Here is a 20,583-nt window from a genome sequence, read left to right on the forward strand (position 1 = left end):
ACATATATATATTGGGGCGGTATAGCTCGGTTGGTAGAGTGGCCGTCCAGGTTCGATCCCCGCTTTCGCCATCCTAGTCACTGCCGTTGTGTCCTTGGGCAAGACACTTTAGCCACCTGCTCCCAGTGCCACCCACACTGGTTTAAATGTAATTTAGATATTGGGTTTCACTATGTAAAGCGCTTTGAGTCACTAGAGAAAAGCGCTATATAAATATAATTCACTTCACATATATATTTTTTTCAAATTCAAGAGTCATATGTTTTTTTTACTAGTGCACAAAATGAACTGTGCATGAACATCACCTTGTTCAAAGAACAAAACCAACACAGTGCATGAACTCACAACGAATTACACACCTTACACACATTACCATGAATTGATTAACGTGGACCCCGACTTAAACACCAGCTTGATAGTTTGCAGTTCCACACTGACACGACCAGCCATGCAACAAACCTGCTCAGTGGCCCAGTGGTTAGAGTGTCTGCCCTGAGATCGGTAGGTTGAGAGTTCAGACCCTGGCTGAGTCATACCAAAGACTATAAAAATGGGACCCATTAACTCCCTGCTTGACACTCAGCATCAAGGGTTGGAATCGGGGGTTAAATCACCAAAATGATTCCTGAGCGCGGCCACCTCTGATGCTCACTGCTCCCCTCACCTTGCATGGGGGGTCACAAGGGGATGGATCAAATGTAGAGGATCATTTCACCACACCTAGTGTGTGTGTGACTATCAATGGTACTTTAACTTTAACAAACTCAAAAGGACTGTATGGAGAAAAAAACATGCGATGACTGCAAACCATAAATATAAAGTTTGAGTCTGAGTAAAATATGTAAATTCCTAGTGTAGAAAAAATAGCAATACTGAATCATTGTGGTAATATCGTGTCAGTTTGTATGTACTGTACGTGACTAGGGATGTCCGATAATATCAGACTGCCGATATTATCGGCCGATAAATGCTTTAAAATGTAATAGCGGAAATTATCGGTATCGGTTTCAAAATTATCGGTATCAGTTTCAAAAAGTAAAATTTATGACTTTTTAAAACGCCGCTGTGTACACGAAAGTAGGGAGAATTACAGAGCGCCAATAAACCTTAAAGGCACTTCCTTTGCGTGCCGGCCCAATCACATAATATCTACGGCTTTTCACACACACAAGTGAATGCAAGGCATACTTGGTCAACAGCCATACAGGTCACACTGAGGGTGGCCGTATAAACAACTTTACACTGCTACAAATATGCGCCACACTGTGAACCCACACCAAACAAGAATGACAAACACATTTCGGGAGAACATCCGCACCGTAACACAACATAAACACAACAGAACAAATACCCAGAACCCCTTGCAGCACTAACTCTTCCGGGACGCTACAATATACACCCCCCGCTACCTCCTATCCCCCCACCTCAACCTCCTCATGCTCTCTCAGGGAGAGCATGTCCCAAATTCCAAGCTGCTGTTTTGAGGCATGTTAAAAAAAATAATGCACTTTGTGACTTCAATATTAAATATGGCAGTGCCATGTTGGCATTTTTTTCCATAACTTGAGTTGATTTATTTTGGAAAACCTTGTTACATTGTTTAATGCATCCAGCGGGGCATCACAACAAAATTAGGCATAATAATGTGTTAATTCCACGACTGTATATATCGGTATCGGTTGATATCGGAATCGGTAATTAAGAGTTGGACAATATCGGAATATCGGATATCGTCAAAAAAAGCCATTATCGGACAACTCTATTCGTGACAGTAGTTTCTGACGATTTACGACGCTATCCTGATGAGAAATGTGGTCTTCCTTCAGGCAAAAACAATACCGCTTTGGTCCACTGGCGCCGCAAAAAAACCCCGGAAAGTTCTTAAGTGGGGCTTTACCTCTTGTAACATCTCAACTTTGCAGTGAAAAAGGCCTACGCCAGGTTTCTGTACGTCCGCACGCTTGATACATGAGGCCCCAGGTGGACACTGGACAGCGTGAGACTGCTTTGACACGTTCATGTAAGCAGAGTGTGTTTGACACCATCTTATTATCCCCTAATAAACACTCCTTTGTAAAAATCCAAATAAAAAGGACCCCATAGGAGGCTCGGTTCAGTATCCTCTCCCGCATGTGCACTTTATTCACCGGCGCTGCAAAAAGGCTCCGCGTCGAGTGCGGCTTTCCAGAGGGACAAAAGGAAAGGATTTGACTGCTGACCTGACAACGCACAGTCCAACACAAAACACAAGAGGCGGAGCAAAGAGCTGAATATAATTTATTCATAGATAAAACTAAGATTTCCTAACAAGTGATGATTTTCATGCAGGGTCCATCTGTGCAATGACACGTCCCAGCAGAGAGGAAAGTTCATTGTTTGATTTACAAACCCCGTTTCCATATGAGTTGGGAAATTGTGTTAGATGTAAATATAAACAGAATACAATGATTTGCAAATCCTTTTCAAGCCATATTCAGTTGAATATGCTACAACAACAACATATTTGATGTTCAAACTCATAAACACTTTTTTTGTTGTTGCAAATAATCATTAACTTTAGAATTTGATGGCAGCAACACGTGACAAAGAAGTTGGGAAAGGTGGCAATAAATACTGATAAAGTTGAGGAATGCTCATCAAACACTTATTTGGAACATCCCACAGGTGAACAGGCAAATTGGGAACAGGTGGGTGCCATGATTGGGTATAAAAGTAGATTCCATGAAATGCTCAGTCATTCACAAACAAGGATGGGGCGAGGGTCACCACTTTGTCAACAAATGCGTGAGCAAATTGTTGAACAGTTTAAGAAAAACCTTTCTCAACCAGCTATTGCAAGGAATTTAGGGATTTCACCATCTACTGTCCGTAATATCATCAAAGGGTTCAGAGAATCTGGAGAAATCACTGCACGTAAGCAGCTAAGCCCGTGACCTTCCATCCCTCAGGCTGTACTGCATCAACAAGCGACATCAGTGTGTAAAGGATATCACCACATGGGCTCGGGAACACTTCAGAAACCCACTGTCAGTAACTACAGTTGGTCGCTACATCTGTAAGTGCAAGTTAAAACTCTCCTATGCAAGGCGAAAACCGTTTATCAACAACACCCAGAAACGCCGTCGGCTTCGCTGGGCCTGAGCTCATCTAAGATGGACTGATACAAAGTGGAAAAGTGTTCTGTGGTCTGACGAGTCCACATTTCAAATTGTTTTTGGAAACTGTGGACGTCGTGTCCTCCGGACCAAAGAGGAAAAGAACCATCCGGATTGTTATAGGCGCAAAGTTGAAAAGCCAGCATCTGTGATGGTATGGGGGTGTATTAGTGCCCAAGACATGGGTAACTTACACATCTGTGAAGGCACCATTAATGCTGAAAGGTACATACAGCTTTTGGAGCAACATATGTTGCCATCCAAGTAACATTACCATGGACGCCCCTGCTTATTTCAGCAAGACAATGCCAAGCCACGTGTTACATCAACGTGGCTTCATAGTAAAATAGTACAGGTACTAGACTGGCCTGCCTGTAGTCCAGACCTGTCTCCCATTGAAAATGTGTGAAGCCTAAAATAGCACAACGGAGACCCCCGGACTGTTGAACAACTTAAGCTGTACATCAAGCAAGAATGGGAAAGAATTCCACCTGAGAAGCTTAAAAAATGTGTCTCCTCAGTTCCCAAACGTTTACTGAGTGTTGTTAAAAGGAAAGGCCATGTAACACAGTGGTGAACATGCCCTTTCCCAACTACTTTGGCACGTGTTGCAGCCATGAAATTCTAAGTTAATTATTATTTGCAAAAAAAAAAAACAAAGTTTATGAGTTTGAACATCAAATATCTTGTCTTTGTGGTGCATTCAATTGAATATGGCTTGAAAAGGATTTGCGAATCATTGTATTCCGCTTATATTTACATCCAACACAATTTCCCAACTCATATGGAAACGGGGTTTGTACAAACAAGCTGCTTTGCAAGGTTGACTTCCTGTGCCAGATTAGCGCTCAGCGTTCATCTTGCGAAGTTTGGCGGGTAAATTGTCCTCCGGCCTCCTGCCCGCCGACAGCAGAGGGCTGCGCACGGGGACCGCCACCGGGGGCAGCGTGGGCGTGAGGCTGTGCTGGTACAGGTCTCCTGTGGACTGGGTCATGGGCTCGAAGCCCACCTTGAGCGACTTGAGCTGCAGCCGGTTCTCGTCCTCGGGCCCGGACGACGAGCCGAGGCGCTGCAGCTTGAGCGGCAGGTCGCCCGTGCTGCACGCCTTCTCCGAGTGCTGCGAGCTCAGCATCAGCACCTTCCTCTGCAGGTCCTCCTTGCCGGACGAGCTGATCCTCTGCAGCTTGCTCGGCAGCCGGCTCCCGGCGCCTCCGTGGCGCCCCCTGTCGTCCGACGCGTTGATGCAATCCACGGAGAAGACGCGGTGGCGCCCCGCGCCGTGGCTCTCGGTTAGCGCCGGCGTGGAAAGCGGGGAAGGCAGGGAGTTCTTCTCGTCGTGCTCTTTGACGCTATAAGGCGGGGTGGGGACTTCGAATGTGCTGTGGAATTGGGAGTAGTCCACTCGGAAAAAGCCCTCCTCCAAGGACATCACAGGCAGGAATCGATGGCCCCACAGGACCTCATCCTCGGTGTATGAGGTCCTCGCCTGGCAGGTCATGCCTACAACACAATGCCATCATCATCATCAGTAAATATCCTGTTCTAGAAAGAAAATATCACACCCTAGTAAGGAGGAGATCATGCTGTTGTTACTTTTTGGTTGTGAGTCCTCTTCTCGATCAATAAACACTTCAGGCCTATTTTTTCCTGATCAGGTGGCTGAGTGGTTACAACCTGCGCTTTTAACTCGGGAGTAGGAGTCCAGTCTTGTCCTTCGCCCGTTATGTCATCGCCTGTTGCTATTCCAGGCTAATGCACGGAAGAAAAAATGGTTTTCTTCTTTTTTCAAGCCAAAAATAAGTCTTTTAATATCATGCTTTGTGGTGTGAATGTTGTGTGTTTGTCAGCCATAGCAAAGAAAAGCTTGCAACTATGCACCTATTTATATAAAACGCCTGGCAATTTATTTGTCTTTATTAACCTATGACCTCACTTTTAATTGATACATTATTTAAACAAGCATTTTATTCAAGACAGAAGTTTTGCCTCCCTTAGGAAGCTCTATATTGAATAAGTTTACTAGAACAATGCATTGTTTGGGGGGTGCATAATAAATGAAAATAACATAACATAACAAAACATATTGATCAACACACGAGCAAAAGCATCACAGTAAATATGCCAGAATGAGCTACAGTAGCTAAATTTCATTTGTTGAATTTAAAAAAATATATATATTTTGTATAAAGTCCAATTTATATCAGTTCTGAAAAGAGCCCACTTTATTTAAAAAATAAAATAAAATTTTGCTAAGAGTGATATGCAGTGTCATTTCAAACTAGTTTTTGATCAAATAAAAAATCACATTTTATTCTTAAGCCAAATTGCCCAGACCTACTAAAAGGTGTTAAAAGAGAAAGCTCAAAACTCAAAAATGTACTAGAACAATGCATGCTGATCAACACAAGAGCAAAAGTATCACAGTGAATATGCCAGAATGAGCTACAATAGCTAAATGTAATCTGTTTTTTGAAAATGATTTGATATAAAGTCCAATTTATATCAGTTCTGAAAAGAACCCACTTTATTGAAAAAAAAATAGTTTTGCTAAGAGTAACATGCAGTGTCATTTCAAACTAGTTTTTGATCAAATAAAAGTGAAACTTATTATGAATGATCTCTGTCGTTTGTATCTATTGGTTTCTTTAAAAAGTAGAAGAAAAAAAATCTGAAAAATTAAATTTTATTCTTAAGCCAAATTGCCCAGTCCTACTAAAAGGTGTTAGAAATAGAAAGCTCAAAACTCAAAAGTTTACTAGAACAATGCATATTGATCAACACATGAGCAAAAGTATCACAGTAAATATGCCAGAATGAGCTACAATAGCTACATTTCATCTGTTGAATTTTTTGAAAATTATTTGATATAAAGTCCAATTTGTATCAGTTCTGAAAAGAACCCACTTTATTGAAAAAAAAATTGTTTTTGTAAAGAGTAACATGCAGTGTCATTTCAAACTAGTTTTTGATCAAATAAAAGTGAAACTTATTATGAATTATCTCTGTCGTTTGTATCTATTGGTTTCTTTAAAAAGTAGAAAAAAAATCTGAAAAATAAAATTTTATTCTTAAGCCAAATTGCCCAGTCCTACTAAAAGGTGTTAAAAAGAGAAAGCTCATAACTCAAAAGTTTACTACAACAATGCATATTGACCTACTCAGTGGCCTAGTGGTTAGAGTGTCCGCCCTGAGATCGGTAGGTTGTGAGTTCAAACCCCGGCCGAGTCATACCAAAGACTATAAAAATGGGACCCATTACCTCCCTGCTTGGCACTCAGCATCAAGGGTTGGAATTGGGGGTTAAATCACCAAAAATGATTCCCGGGCGCGGCAACCGCTGCTGCCCACTGCTCCCCTCATCTCCCAGGGGGTGATCAAGGGTGATGGGTCAAATGCAGAGAATAATCTCGCCACACCTAGAGTGTGTGTGTGACAATCATTGGTACTTTAACTTTAACTTTAACTTTTAACATGAGCAAAAGTATCACAGTAAATATGCCAGAATGAGCTACAATAGCTAAATGTAATCTATTTTTTGAAAATTATTTGATATAGTCCAATTTATATCAGTTCTAAAAAAATCGTATTTGCCCAGCGTAATATGCAGTGTCATTTCAAACTAGTTTTTGATCAAATAAAAGTAAAACTTATTATGAATTATCTCTGTCGTTTGTATATATTGGTTTCTTTAAAAAGTAGGGAGAAAAAAATCTGAAAAATCACATTTTATTCTTAAGCCAAATTGCCCAGACCTACTAAAATGTGTTAAAAGAGAAAGCTCAAAACTCAAAAGTTTACTAGAACAATGCAATAAACAAAAGGTGAGTGCCACTAAGAAAAGGCATTGAAGCTTAGGGAAGGCTATGCAGAACGAAAGTAAAACTGAACTGGCTACAAAGTAAACAAAAACAGAATGCTGGACAACAGCAAAGACTTACTGTGGAGCAAAGATGGCGTCCACAATGTACATCCAAACATGACATGACTATCAACAATGTCCCCACAAAGAAGGATAAAAACAACTGAAATATTCTTGATTGCTAAAACAAAGTAGATGCGGGAAATATAAGACCTGCTACAGGAAAATACCAAAAAAAGAGAAAAAGCCACCAAAATAGGAGCGCAAGACAAGAAGTAAAACACTACACACAGGAAAACTGTGGGAGTTCACCTGGAGGAGGACCTGTCCTAGAGGACCAACACCACGGCCATCGTCAAGAGGGCACAGCAGAGGCTCTACTTCTTGAGAGTACTCAGGAATCTCCACCTGAGACAGGATCTACTGGTGTCCTTCTACCGCTGTTCTGCGGAGAGCATCCTCACATACTGCATCTGCGTATGGTTCTAGCAGCAGAGAGGAAAGCTCTCCAGAGGGTCGTCAAATCGGCCCAAAAAATCATCGGGTGCCCCCTCCCCTCCCTGGAAGAACTGTACAACTCCCGCTGCCTGAAGAAGGCAGCCAACATACTCAAGGACCCATCCCACCCCGGCAACAGCCACTTCGATCGGCTGCCTTCCGGCAGACGTTTCAGAACCATGCGAACCCGCACAAATAGACTCAAGAACAGTTTCTACCCCCGGGCCATAACTGCACTAAACGCGGCTGGAATGTAAAAAATAAATAAATAAATAAATAAAATAAAATAAAAACTCCCTCATGCGCAACATGAGGAAGCCACCGGTCAATCACGATCCGGGACTGTGCAATCAGCGATTACACGCCAACTGGACAATATGTACCATATTTATTTACATATTTAATCCACAATAAAAGCCTGCACAGCATAGGAGGTAGGAAATACTGACTCCCACCCCCTCAGCACACTGGGAACCAGCATTACTTCTCTCTAGTCAGTTTACTAGTCACTTTATACTTTTTATTGTCTCATTTTTTTTACATTGCCTCTTAGAGTGGTCTTAGGCCATATGGTATATTGCATATTGTGTATATTGTGTTGTTTCTGTATATTGTGTGGTTTCGTCTTTTTTTTAAATGCAAAGCACCTCAGGGAAGCAACCTAAATTTCGTTGGACCTGTACCTGTACATGCACAATGACAATAAAGATCATTCATTCATTCATTCAAAACAGCAAAAAACTCCAAATAAGTCAGGGTGTGATGTGACAGGTGGTGACAGTACACCTACTTTGAGACAAGAGCTATAGTGATGCATGCTTGGTTATGCTTTAAAGTCATATCCAACAATTGCGACAACGACTTTTTACTGTCAACTGAGTTTATGATTTCTGCTGGTGGTGTGCCTCCGGATTTTTTCAACGCAAAAAATGTGCCTTGGCTCAAAAAAGGTTAAAGGGGAACATTATCACAATTTCAGAAGGGTTAAAACCATTAAAAATCAGTTCCCAGTGGCTTATTTTATTTTTCGAAGTTTTTTTCAAATTTTTACCCATCACGCAATATCCCTAAAAAAAAGCTTCAAAGTGCCTGATTTTAACCATCGTTATATACACCCGTCCATTTTCCTGTGACGTCACATAGTGATGCCGATACAAACAGACATGGCGGATAGAACAGCAACGACATTAGTTGGATTCAGACTCGGATTTCAGCGGCTTAAGCGATTCAACAGATTACGCATGTATTGAAACGGATGGTTGTAGTGTGGAGGCAGGTAGCGAAAACCAAATTGAAGAAGAAACTGAAGCTATTGAGCCATATCGGTTTGAACCGTATGCAAGCGAAACCGACGAAAACGACACGACAGCCAGCGACACGGGAGAAAGCGAGGACGAATTCGGCGATCGCCTTCTAACCAACGATTGGTATGTGTTTGTTTGGCATTAAAGGAAACTAACAACTATGAACTAGGTTTACAGCATATGAAATACATTTGGCAACAACATGCACTTTGAGAGTGCAGACAGCCCAGTTTTCATCAATTAATATATTCTGTAGACATACGCTCATCCGCTCTCTTTTCCTGGGGGTCTGGCGGCAGATTTCTTTGACTTTATGGTTGGAAATGCATCTGCTTTGAGTGTCGCAGGATATCCACACATTCTTGCCATCTCTGTCGTAGCATAGCTTCCGTCGGTAAAGTGTGCGGAACAAACGTCCAATTTCTTGCCACTTTGGCATCTTTGGGCCACTGGTGCAACTTGAATCCGTCCCTGTTGGTGTTGTTACACCCTCCGACAACACACCGACGAGGCATGATGTCTCCAAGGTACGGAAAACAGTCGAAAAAACGGAAAATAACAGAGCTGATTTGACTCGGTGTTTGTAATGTGTTTGAGAACGAATAATAGAAAGGCGTTTAATTCGCCAAAATTCACCCATTTAGAGTTCGGAAATCGGTGAAAAAAATACATGGTCTTTTTTCTGCAACATCAAGGTATATATTGACGCTTACATAGGTCTGGTGATAATGTTCCCCTTTAAAAAACACTGACTTAGGTGAAGCCAGGTTTACAGCTATGTTGTTATTATGCTGTTTGTTACTTATGTATGTTATGTTGCAGCTATTTAAAATAGTTTTGTCAATGTGTTCTGGCCTGAAATAAATTGGCCCTTTGAAACATATCTTTGTCTTTGTGTGTTGTATGTAGAGCACATTGCTTAGCAGAGTTGAGTGATGCAAATGCATGTCAAGTTGATCAACACATTGTATTATTCTCCAGTGCAATAACAGTACTGAAATAAAGGCTAAAAGGACATTAATGGGAGCTTTAAAAAAAAAGAAGTAACTAAATAGTTACTTTTCACAGTAACATATTACTTTTTGGTGTAAGTAACTGAGTTAACTAGTTACTGGTTTTCAGTAACTAACCCAACACTGGTAATAAGTAGAAGTGTCACTTCTCGCCTGGGTCCCTCAGCACCGCGGCCATAAAATTCCCACTGCAGCCAAGTTTTAATGGCACTATCAACACAACGCAGACCCTGTGGCCTGCCCCCCCCACTCCCACTCCTCCCTCTTTGTAAATCTCCTAAGCCTATTGAGCTCGGTGTTGTGTCCTCCAGCGCTGCCTAAGCGAGCGTTATCTGCCAATGCAAAGAAAACGCGAGGTTGGATTTATTTGTAGTGAACCCCAGGGTAGAGTCCCGCCTTAAATATGCCGGGTGGAGATCAACCGTGCTTTTATGGCTCTGTCGGATGGCAAAATAAGAAAAAAAAGTGTAGTGGAAGTCAGACTAAAAGCCTCGGCTCATTTGTCAAAGTGACGCGCGCCTCTTTTTATGCGCGGACCCCAAGCATAACGCCATTGTGCTGTAATGAAACATCCGCCGTAATTGAATCAGCGTGTCATTTTCATGTGTCGCCGTCGTTCCTACCTTCCACGTTCCTGGAGCGCGGCGAGCCAGGAAGGCGCCGGCTAAATGAGATCTCAGCGTCTCTGTCTCAAGTGTCTATCGGGCAGGGATGTAACGCAGACTAATGCTCATATTTCCATTTAGATTGAGGGCAAGGAAGGTGAAGGTGGGCTCGCCTACCGGTGGTCTCCACGATGCCTTCCAGGATCACCACGATCTCAAACTGCTCGTTGGTCAGCGAGCGCTGGGACAGGTCGAAAAAGGGGCTCTTGGGGTTGATTTCGTGGCAGATGGTGAGAGGCGAGACCAGGAAGAGCTGGTCTGCTCCCGTCCCGAAGCCCACGTCCAGCTCACACTGGTCCAGCGGCAGGAACTCGCCTTCGGGCGTCTGACGGGACTGAAAGGAAATATCCTCGGTTAGGTTGATTGATTGATTGATTGATTGAGACTTTTATTAGTAGATTGCACGGTACAGTACATATTCCGTACAATTGACCACTAAATGGTAACACCCCAATAAGTTTTTCCACTTGTTTAAAGGGGAACATTATCACAATTTCAGAAGGGTTAAAACCATTAAAAATCAGTTCCCAGTGGCTTATTTTATTTTTCGAAGTTTTTTTCAAAATTTTACCCATCCATCCATCCATCCATCCATCCATCTTCTTCCGCTTATCTGAGGTCGGGTCGCGGGGGCAGCAGCCTAAGCAGGGAAGCCCAGACTTCCCTCTCCCCAGCCACTTCGTCCAGCTCCTCTCGGGGGATCCCGAGGCGTTCCCAGGCCAGCCGGGAGACATAGTCTTCCCAACGTGTCCTGGGTCTTCCTCGTGGCCTCCTACCGGTCGGACATGCCCTAAACACCTCCCTAGGGAGGTGTTCGGGTGGCATCCTGACCAGATGCCCGAACCACCTCATCTGGCTCCTCTCCATGTGGAGGAGCAGCGGCTTTACTTTGAGCTCCCCCCGGATGACAGAGCTTCTCACCCTATCTCTAAGGGAGAGCCCCGCCACCCAGCGGAGGAAACTAATTTCGGCCGCTTGTACCCGTGATCTTGTCCTTTCGGTCATAACCCAAAGCTCATGACCATAGGTGAGGATGGGAACGTAGATCGACCGGTAAATTGAGAGCTTTGCCTTCCGGCTCAGCTCCTTCTTCACCACAACGGATCGATACAGCGTCCGCATTACTGAAGACGCCGCACCGATCCGCCTGTCGATCTCACCATCCACTCTTCCCTCACTCGTGAACAAGACTCCGAGGTACTTGAACTCCTCCACTTGGGGCAAGATCTCCTCCCCAACCTGGAGATGGCACTCCACCCTTTTCCGGGCGAGAACCATGGACCTGGACTTGGAGGTGCTGATTCTCATCCCAGTCGCTTCACACTCAGCTGCGAACCGATCCAGTGAGAGCTGAAGATCCTGGCCAGATGAAGCCATCAGAACCATATCATCTGCAAAAAGCAGAGACCTAATCCTGCAGCCACCAAACCGGATCCCCTCAACGCCTTGACTGCGCCTAGAAATTCTGTCCATAAAAGTTATGAACAGAATTGGTGACAAAGGGCAGCCTTGGCGGAGTACAACCCTCACTGGAAACGTGTCCGACTTACTACCGGCAATGCGAACCAAGCTCTGACACTGATTGTCACGTTCAAACACTGAGGACATCTATTAAACAAGACAAAAGGCAAGGAATCAAACAGAGACAGAATTCAATTTGGACTCAATTGAGGAGAGACAGCGTCAACCTGTAACCTCTTACAGTGTCTTAGCATGCTCTGACGAAGAAGGTTTTCGTCTCCTCTTTTATTAAAATATTCAATGTTCACGCACCAACACGTCTCAGCAGGAATGGGGAGTATGTAAACAGTCATTGTTTTCAGTCACATTGAAGACAAAAGAAGAAGATCCCTCGGGCTTGGATTCGTCCTGGATTGAGCTTGGGCAGGTTTTCGAGGACAATGGATGACCCCTCCCGTCTCATTCCATCGTCCACAGCGGAATCTTCCAAGCGTTTGGCTTGGTGCAACAAAGACCGCTTCTTGTCTGTTCATTGAAAACTCAGAACGGAAAGTTTTTGGATAATTTAAATACAGTTTTTCTGACACTGATCATACAGGGAGCGGACCGCCACAATCAGACAGTCTGAAACCCCATACTCTCTGAGCACTCCCCACAGGACTTCCCGAGGGACACGGTCGAATGCCTTCTCCAAAATGTTACCCATCACGCAATATCCCTAAAAAAAGCTTCAAAGTGCCTGATTTTAACCATCGTTATATACACCCGTCCATTTTCCTGTGACATCACATAGTGATGCCAATACAAAAAAACATGGCGGATAGAACAGCAAGCTATAGCGACATTAGCTCGGATTCAGACTCGGATTTCAGCGGCTTAAGCGATTCAACAGATTACGCATGTATTGAAACGGATGGTTGTAGTGTGGAGGCAGGTAGCGAAAACGAAATTGAAGAAGAAACTGAAGCTATTGAGCCATATCGGTTTGAACCGTATGCAAGCGAAACCGACGAAAACGACACGACAGCCAGCGACACGGGAGAAAGCGAGGACGAATTGGGCGATCGCCTTCTAACCAACGATTGGTATGTGTTTGTTTGGCATTAAAGGAAACTAACAACTATGAACTAGGTTTACAGCATATGAAATACATTTGGCAACAACATGCACTTTGAGAGTGCAGACAGCCCATTTCAGGCGCGCTAAGAACATATATTTTTCCACGATTTCAGCACTCCGGTTAACCACACCTAAATAGGCAGAAAATACTGCATTACACAAGACTACCCGAATGTACTCGAATGATTGAAAAAAAAAAATGTTTTTCAGCTAAATTATTGGTAAACACAGTTTATGTATAATCATTTACGTAAAACCGCGAGTAATGAATAAAGTTTTCATCAATTAATATATTCTGTAGACATACCCTCATCCGCTCTCTTTTCCTGAAAGCTGATCCGTCCAGTTTTGGAGTTGATGTCAGCATGTCGCAGGATATCCACACATTCTTGCCATCTCTGTCGTAGCATAGTTTTTGTCGGTAAAGTGTGCGGAACAAACGACAGACCATTTCGTCGGCTTTCCCCACAGCCTCGTATTTTGAACAAATTTCGTCCAATTTCTTGCCACTTTCGCATCTTTGGGCCACTGGTGCAACTTGAATCCGTCCCTATTCGTGTTGTTACACCCTCCGACAACACACCGACGAAAGTGAGAAAATGGCGGATTGCTTCCCGATGTGATGTCACGTTGTGACGTCATCGCTCCGAGAGCGAATAATAGAAAGGCGTTTAATTCGCCAAAATTCACCCATTTAGAGTTCGGAAATTGGTTAAAAAAATATATGGTCTTTTTTCTGCAACATCAAGGTATATATTGACGCTTACATAGGTCTGGTGATAATGTTCCCCTTTAAGTCGGGGTCCACTTAAATCAATTCATGGTACAAGTATATACTATCATCATAATGCAGTCATCACACAAGTAGTTAATCATCAGAGTATATACATTGAATTATTTACATTATTTACAATCTGGGGTGTGGGATGTGGAGGGGGGATTAGGTTTGGTTGATATCAGCACTTCGGTCATCAACAATTGCATCATCAGAGAAATGGACATTGAAACAGTGTAGGACTGACTTGGTAGGATATGTACAGCAGGTAGTGGACATCGAGAGATCAGAAAGCATAAGAACAAGTATATACATTTGATTATTTGCAATCCGGGGAGGAGGGATGTGGAAGGGGGAGGGTGTTAGTTTAGGGTTGCAGTTGCCTGGAGGTGTTCTTTTAGTGCAGTTTTGAAGGAGGATAGAGATGCACTTTCTTTTACACCTGTTGGGAGTGCATTCCATATTGATGTGGCATAGAAAGAGAATGAGTTAAGACCTTTGTTAGATCGGAATCTGGGTTTAACGTGATTTTGTTTGTTTTTGGTTTAAGCATTAGACACCTTTTTACCTGCACGCTGCCTCCCACTGTTTCCAACATCTACAAAGCAATTAGCTACCGGCTGCCACCTACTGATATGGAAGAGTATTACACGGTTACTCTGCCGAGCTCTAGACAGCACCGACACTCAACAACAACACATCATTTGCAGACTATAATTACTGCTTTGCAAAAAATATTTTTAACCCAAGTAGGTGAAATAAGATCATCTCCCACGGCACACCAGACTGTATCTCACGGCACACAAGTGTGCCGCGGCACAGTGGTTGAAAAACACTGCAGTACAGGATATATGGGTGTTTGTCCACAACACTTGACAACAAATCAGGCGTGTGAAAAGCTGTTTCCAGCTCGAAAGATTGAAAGCAGCCAGGCTGATACGACAGGGCAGGGGTCGGCTCGAGAAAGGCCACCCTAGTGGTTCCCTGGAGCTTTTTCAAAAATGTATGAAAATGGAAAAAGATGGAAAAAAAATATTTTTTTGTTGAAACATGACACAAACCTTCCTAATTGTTAGAAAGCCCAATGTTTGTGTTTAAGCTTCACCGATGAGAGTATTTGGCGTATTTTGTCCTACTAATTTAACTAAGTAATTTAGTATATTTTATTTATAAAGCACAGAACAAATCACAAAGCGCTGTACAAAACATAGGTGAATTAAAACAACAATTCAATTAAAACAACAGGAGCAACGTCATCAAAAGTGGATTAAAAATGACAGTTAAAAAGTGCATGAACTAAAACAGGGGTCCCCAAACTTTTTGACTCTGGGGCCGCATTGTGTTAAAACAATTTGGCCGGGCTGTATATATACACACACACACATATATATATATATATATATATATATATATATATATATATATATATATATATATATACGCTTTAGCGTGGACTTGTTGAGAAGAGTAAAAAGATAATTGCAGTAGTCAATACAAGACAAAATTATAATTTTGAGATCCAATTTTGACAGCAAATTTCTCACTTTAAAAATATTTCTCGAGTGATAAAAGCAGTTTTTGGTCAGTTGACAACAGTGACGCAACAGTTTGTTTACGTGTATGACTTTCTCCGACGCTGCCACAGAAAGACGTTTTGTATGCCACTCCTTCTTTGTCTCAATGTTTTCCAATGTTGTAAAAAATGTCCATCCATCCATTTTCTACCGCTTGTTGTAAAAATCTGTAGGATAAATATTCCATTTAAGCATTTCTGTCAACGAAGATTGGCGTCAGACTGCGACTCATAGTCATTTTGATAGTAGGCTAATTGTCACGAAGTGGCGGTGACGAACCCCAAGGTGCAGAGACGGCAGGCTTGGTGCAGGAAAACATCATTTAATGTCCAAAATAAAGGTAAAACACAAACCAGGAACTAGGAGACAGGAAACAGGATACCAGGAAAACAGGAAACGTTTTCACAGCATACAGGAAACGGCTAACAGCTATCCGGATTCAGCATACAGGTAGTAGCTACAGCTACGACAACAATACTCCAGCACTGACTCGAGGGCAAAGCAGGTCTAAATCAGTGGTTCTTAACCTGGGTTCGATGGAACCCTAGAGGTTCGGTGAGTCGGGCTCAGGGGTTCGGCGTAGGTCGAGACACACCCGACTCACCGTGTAAATAAAACCATCTCCCTATCGGCGTAATACTGATACGGCAACAGCAGGAGTCAGACTGATTTGCAGGTGTGTAATTTGTTGTGAGTTTATGCACTGTGTTGGTTTTGTTATTTGAACAAGGTGATGTTCATACACGGTTCATTTTGTGCACCAGTAAAAAAAACATGGTAACACTTTAGTATGGGGAACATATTCACCATTAATTAGTTGCTTATTAACATGCAAATTAGTAACATATTTTCTCTTAACTAGTCATTATTAAGTACTTATTAATGCCTTAAACGGCATGGCCTTATTATAACCCTAACCCTCTAACCCTGGCCCTAACTCTCTAACCCTAACCAAGTAACTCTAAATTAAGTCTGTTACTTAGAATATTTTCCCCTAGTGTCCAAAAAACTCTAAATTAAGTCTTTGTTACTTAGAATATGTTCCCCATACTAAAGTGTTACCAAAAACATATAACTTTGTCTTGAATTTGAAAAAAAAAACTTTTTATTTTTCACTAAAGAAGGGTTCGGTGAATGCGCATATGAAACTGGTGGGGTTCGGTACCTCCAACAAGGTTAAGAACCACTAGTATAAATAGAAGCTGGCTGATTGACACCAGGTGTGGCCAGGTGCCAATCAGCCGCAGACAAGCAGGAAACTGAACCAAAATAAGAGCGCTGACAGGAAACAAAAAACAAACAGAGGAAAAACCAAAACATAACTAAACTGTCAGTGACAAACCTGACACTAATGTAGCTAATATAGACACTTACATCATGTGTTGCTTTCAGTATAAGACTTATATATGGCTTTTAATGCTTTGCGACTCCAGACAGATTAGTTTTTTGTATTTTTGGTCCAATATGGCTCTTTCATCATTTTGGGTTACCGACTGGCTGGGCGATATGGTTAAAAAAACTGTATCATGATAAAAGTGTTTTATATCAGTCGATCATTTGTGTCTTTATTACAAAATCTTTTTTTTTTTTGACACTGAATTTTTGGCATTTGAATTTTGTGAGCTGATTTTTTTTTTTATTATACTGTCAATTTAATTAAAGCAGCATTTGTGTGTAAACATTCCAGTTTGTTAAAATACAGTGCTTTGAAATTCATGGCAAAAAAGGACAGAAACATTTGATGCTTCAAAACCAAGATTATAAATTAACTAAAAAATAATTAAATTCAATTGAATTGTGAAATTGTCAGCATAATTTGATGTAAAAAAAATAAATAAAACACGACAAATTAAGTGTAAAACAAAATCTTAAGTAATAAAGACACAAATTAACCTCCATACCTGAAGAGATTCTACTGTACTGCACTGTTCAATAAACTGTTATGATGCTTTTACATGAAAACATATCTGACCAGACTTCCTGTCCGTAAGTGTGATAAAACCTTCTGTGTGTCATCCTTCCACCTGTGCGGTCATTAGCATCAACATGTATTTCCTCCCCTGCAGGTCTAGTTCCATCATGCAGACCCAGCACAGTCAGAACCAGCCAAGACCTCTCCCTGACATTGCCGTGCTCGCCGTCAGCCCCCCCGGGGCCCTCAGTGAGTGAAATGTGAGTAAACAGTCTTTTGTGCCGCCTCCCAATTGAATATGAATGAGACGCGCCTGCGGGGTTTATGTCGGAGCCACTCTGGTGTCAGGAGGCCGCGGTTCAATTGTCAGGCACTTAACGGCTTGTAAAGTCCGCTGTGGCACCTTAGCTCCATCTTACACCTTTTTGCTAGGTTAGGGACGCCGTTTGTCTTTGTCGCTTTGCATTAAGAAGAGGGATGAGCGTATGGAAACAAGTCGACAGCAGAGAGTGGAGGTAAGCTGATGTTTCTGCCCGAGCTCTGCTGCTTCACAACAATTCTTATCGTGCTCAGACACAGCCGCTCATATTCATCAATTTTAGACGTGCGAGGGATCTTAGATAGGTGGCAACATAAGTGGTTTGATCTTAAGTGGCATTTCGTGTCACGTACAGCACAGTGACGTGCAGTCAGGGGAGGCAGGTGAGGCAGGGCCTCACGTGCCATCATGGAAAGAAAAAAAATGTAAAAAGAAAAAAAAAATGTAATTGTTGTATGCATCCAGTGATTATACTATAGAGTTATTTTCCATTTAACTTCACCAGTTTTAGATTATTTTTATTCAAAATCGCTGAATTTTCACATTTGCCAGTTGAGGCACGTCACTGAGTTGAGCCTCACCATGGATTGCGCAATGACTCGGCTAACTGCTGGCCTGCTGTGCAGTGAGACCGTATTGCTATATGAATTATATTATACATTTCCATAGTTTAGTTAGCTGAGGTATATAATGTACAGTGTATTTTGTCAACAACTGTATGTGTGTAACATATTTCCTGTGCTGAGCAATCATAAAACGGCTGCGAAGACACACTGGCTGAGGCTCGCAGTAATCCCGCCTCATGGTGGTAGAGGGCGCTAGTGATCCCAGGGATCATTTTTGCGACTACTCGGCTGCAGAATAAGTGACAACAAGCAGCAACAGTTAGCGATCGTTTAGTTTTTCCTCTCGCCCGGACTTTTAACATGGAGGATTACATATCTAAAATAAAACAGTTTTCTAAACTGGACTTTCAATCGAAGCAGGAGGTAATACTTAAAGGAAGATCTCCATCGAGACGGAGAGACTTTTAAAACTGAAGAAAGATAAGGAAGACTTTTTTTAAACAAGTTATTGATGCTTTTGTTCAGAAGGAGAGGCGCATGGACTTCATTTATAAGTAAAGGTAAGACCATAATAATGTTTTTTTTATTAAATGTGCTTTTTTTGTGTGCTACAGTTTGTATGTGTAAAGTTAAAGTAGCAATGATTGTCACACACACACTAGGTGTGGTGAAATTTGTCCTCTGCATTTGACCCATCCCCTTGATCACCCCCTGGGAGGTGAGGGGAGCAGTGGGCAGCAGCGGCGCCGCGCCCGGGAATCATTGTTGGTGATTTAACCCCCAATTCCAAGCCTTGATGCTGAGTGCCAAGCAGGGAAGAATGCTGGTATGAGCTTTTAAACATAACCCGTTAACTGCTGCCAATCAAATGGTGAATAAGATACTCTTTAGGGTTCATATGTTTGTAAATGTGACTGTGATGAAGTCAGTGCCTCACCAGCCATCAACCTCACCGCACGTCACTGGTACACCAGTAGTCCCCAACCACCGGTCTGTGGATCGATTGTAACCGGGCCGCACAAGAATTAAAAATAATAATAATAATAAAATAAAATAAAAATTAGATTTAAAAAAAATAATTAAATCAACATAAAAAACACAAGATACACTTACAATTAGTGCACCAACCCAAAAAAAACTCCCTTCCCCATTTACATGATATATCAATATAGATCAATACAGTCGGCAGGGATACAGTCCGTAAGCACACATGATTGTATTTTATTATGTCCATGATTGTATTTTATTATGTCCGTGGGACAAATTTTCAAGCGTTGACCGGTCCACAGTAACAAAAAGGTTGGGGACCACTGACGTACAGGATTGTATGGTTTACCGCTACCAATAAATGACCGGGGTACTAATGAATGAAAAAAAGTACTATAGTGCCTTTGAAAAATACCAGTGCTTTTTTTTAAATGCAAGTGATGGCGCACATTGGTGACATTAGATTTAGACAAACTTTATTAATCCACAAGAGAAATTGTTCCACACAGTAGCTCAGTTACAAAGGATGGAAAGTGTAATGATGGAAAGGATAATGCAGGAATAAAGTAGACAAAAAATGTACCATAGTAGCAATATAAAATATAACATCCATCGATCCATTTTCTACTGCTTGCCCCGTTTGGGGTCGCGGGGGTGCTAGAGCCTATCTCAGCTGCATTTGGGCGGAAGGCGGGGTACACCCTGGACAAGTCGCCACCTCATCACAGGGCTAAAATATAACATATGTAATATTTACATATTATATATACTGTATATAATATGTAATATATTATATTTTTATATAATATACACTATATTGCCAAAAGTATTTGGCCACCTGCCTTGACTCACATATGAAATTGAAGTGCCATCCCATTCCTAACCCATAGGGTTCAATATGATGTCGGCCCCCTTTTGCAGCTATTACAGCTTCAAATTTTCTGGGAAGGCTGTCCACAAGGTTGCGAAGTGTGTTTATAGGAATTTTCCACCATTCTTCCAAAAGCGCATTGGTGAGGTCACACACTGATGTTGGTGGAGAAGGCCTGGCTCTCAGTCTCCATTCTAATTCATCCCAAAGGTGTGCTATCGGGTTCAGGTCAGGACTCTGTGCAGGCCAGTCAAGTTCATCCACACCAGACTCTGTCATCCATTTCTTTATGGACCTTGCTTTGTGCACTGGTGCACAGTCATGTTGGAAGAGGAAGGGGCCCACTCCAAACTATTCCCACAAGCTTGGGAGCATGGAATTGTCCAAAATGTTTTGGTATCCTGGAGCATTCAAAGTTCCTTTCACTGGAACTAAGGGGCCAAGCCCAACTCCTGAAAAACAACCCCACACCATAATTCCTCCTCCACCTGTGGCAGGGCCAAGT

General features: G+C 42.2%; 1 protein-coding gene and 1 long non-coding RNA gene across 2 annotated transcripts in view; one reads left to right on the plus strand and one right to left on the minus strand.

The window, feature by feature from the left end:
* The window catches only part of LOC140679798 (uncharacterized), an 87,776-nt gene extending 68,930 nt beyond the window's left edge, over positions 1–18,846 (plus strand). Inside the window, exon 3 of the long non-coding RNA XR_012051142.1 lies at positions 17,490–18,846. This is a non-coding gene — a long non-coding RNA (uncharacterized lncRNA). The remainder of the gene's footprint in view (positions 1–17,489) is intronic.
* The window catches only part of kcnj19a (potassium inwardly rectifying channel subfamily J member 19a), a 39,474-nt gene continuing 22,657 nt past the window's right edge, over positions 3,767–20,583 (minus strand). Inside the window, exons 2-3 of the mRNA XM_061981296.1 lie at positions 10,612–10,828; positions 3,767–4,655 (exon numbers count right to left, since the gene is read on the minus strand). Coding sequence (XP_061837280.1) covers positions 3,997–4,655; positions 10,612–10,828 — 876 coding nt within the window. The 3' untranslated portion in view covers positions 3,767–3,996. The remainder of the gene's footprint in view (positions 4,656–10,611; positions 10,829–20,583) is intronic.

This window comes from Nerophis lumbriciformis, linkage group LG24, assembly GCF_033978685.3.
Source record: "Nerophis lumbriciformis linkage group LG24, RoL_Nlum_v2.1, whole genome shotgun sequence".
Classification (NCBI taxonomy): domain Eukaryota; kingdom Metazoa; phylum Chordata; class Actinopteri; order Syngnathiformes; family Syngnathidae; genus Nerophis; species Nerophis lumbriciformis.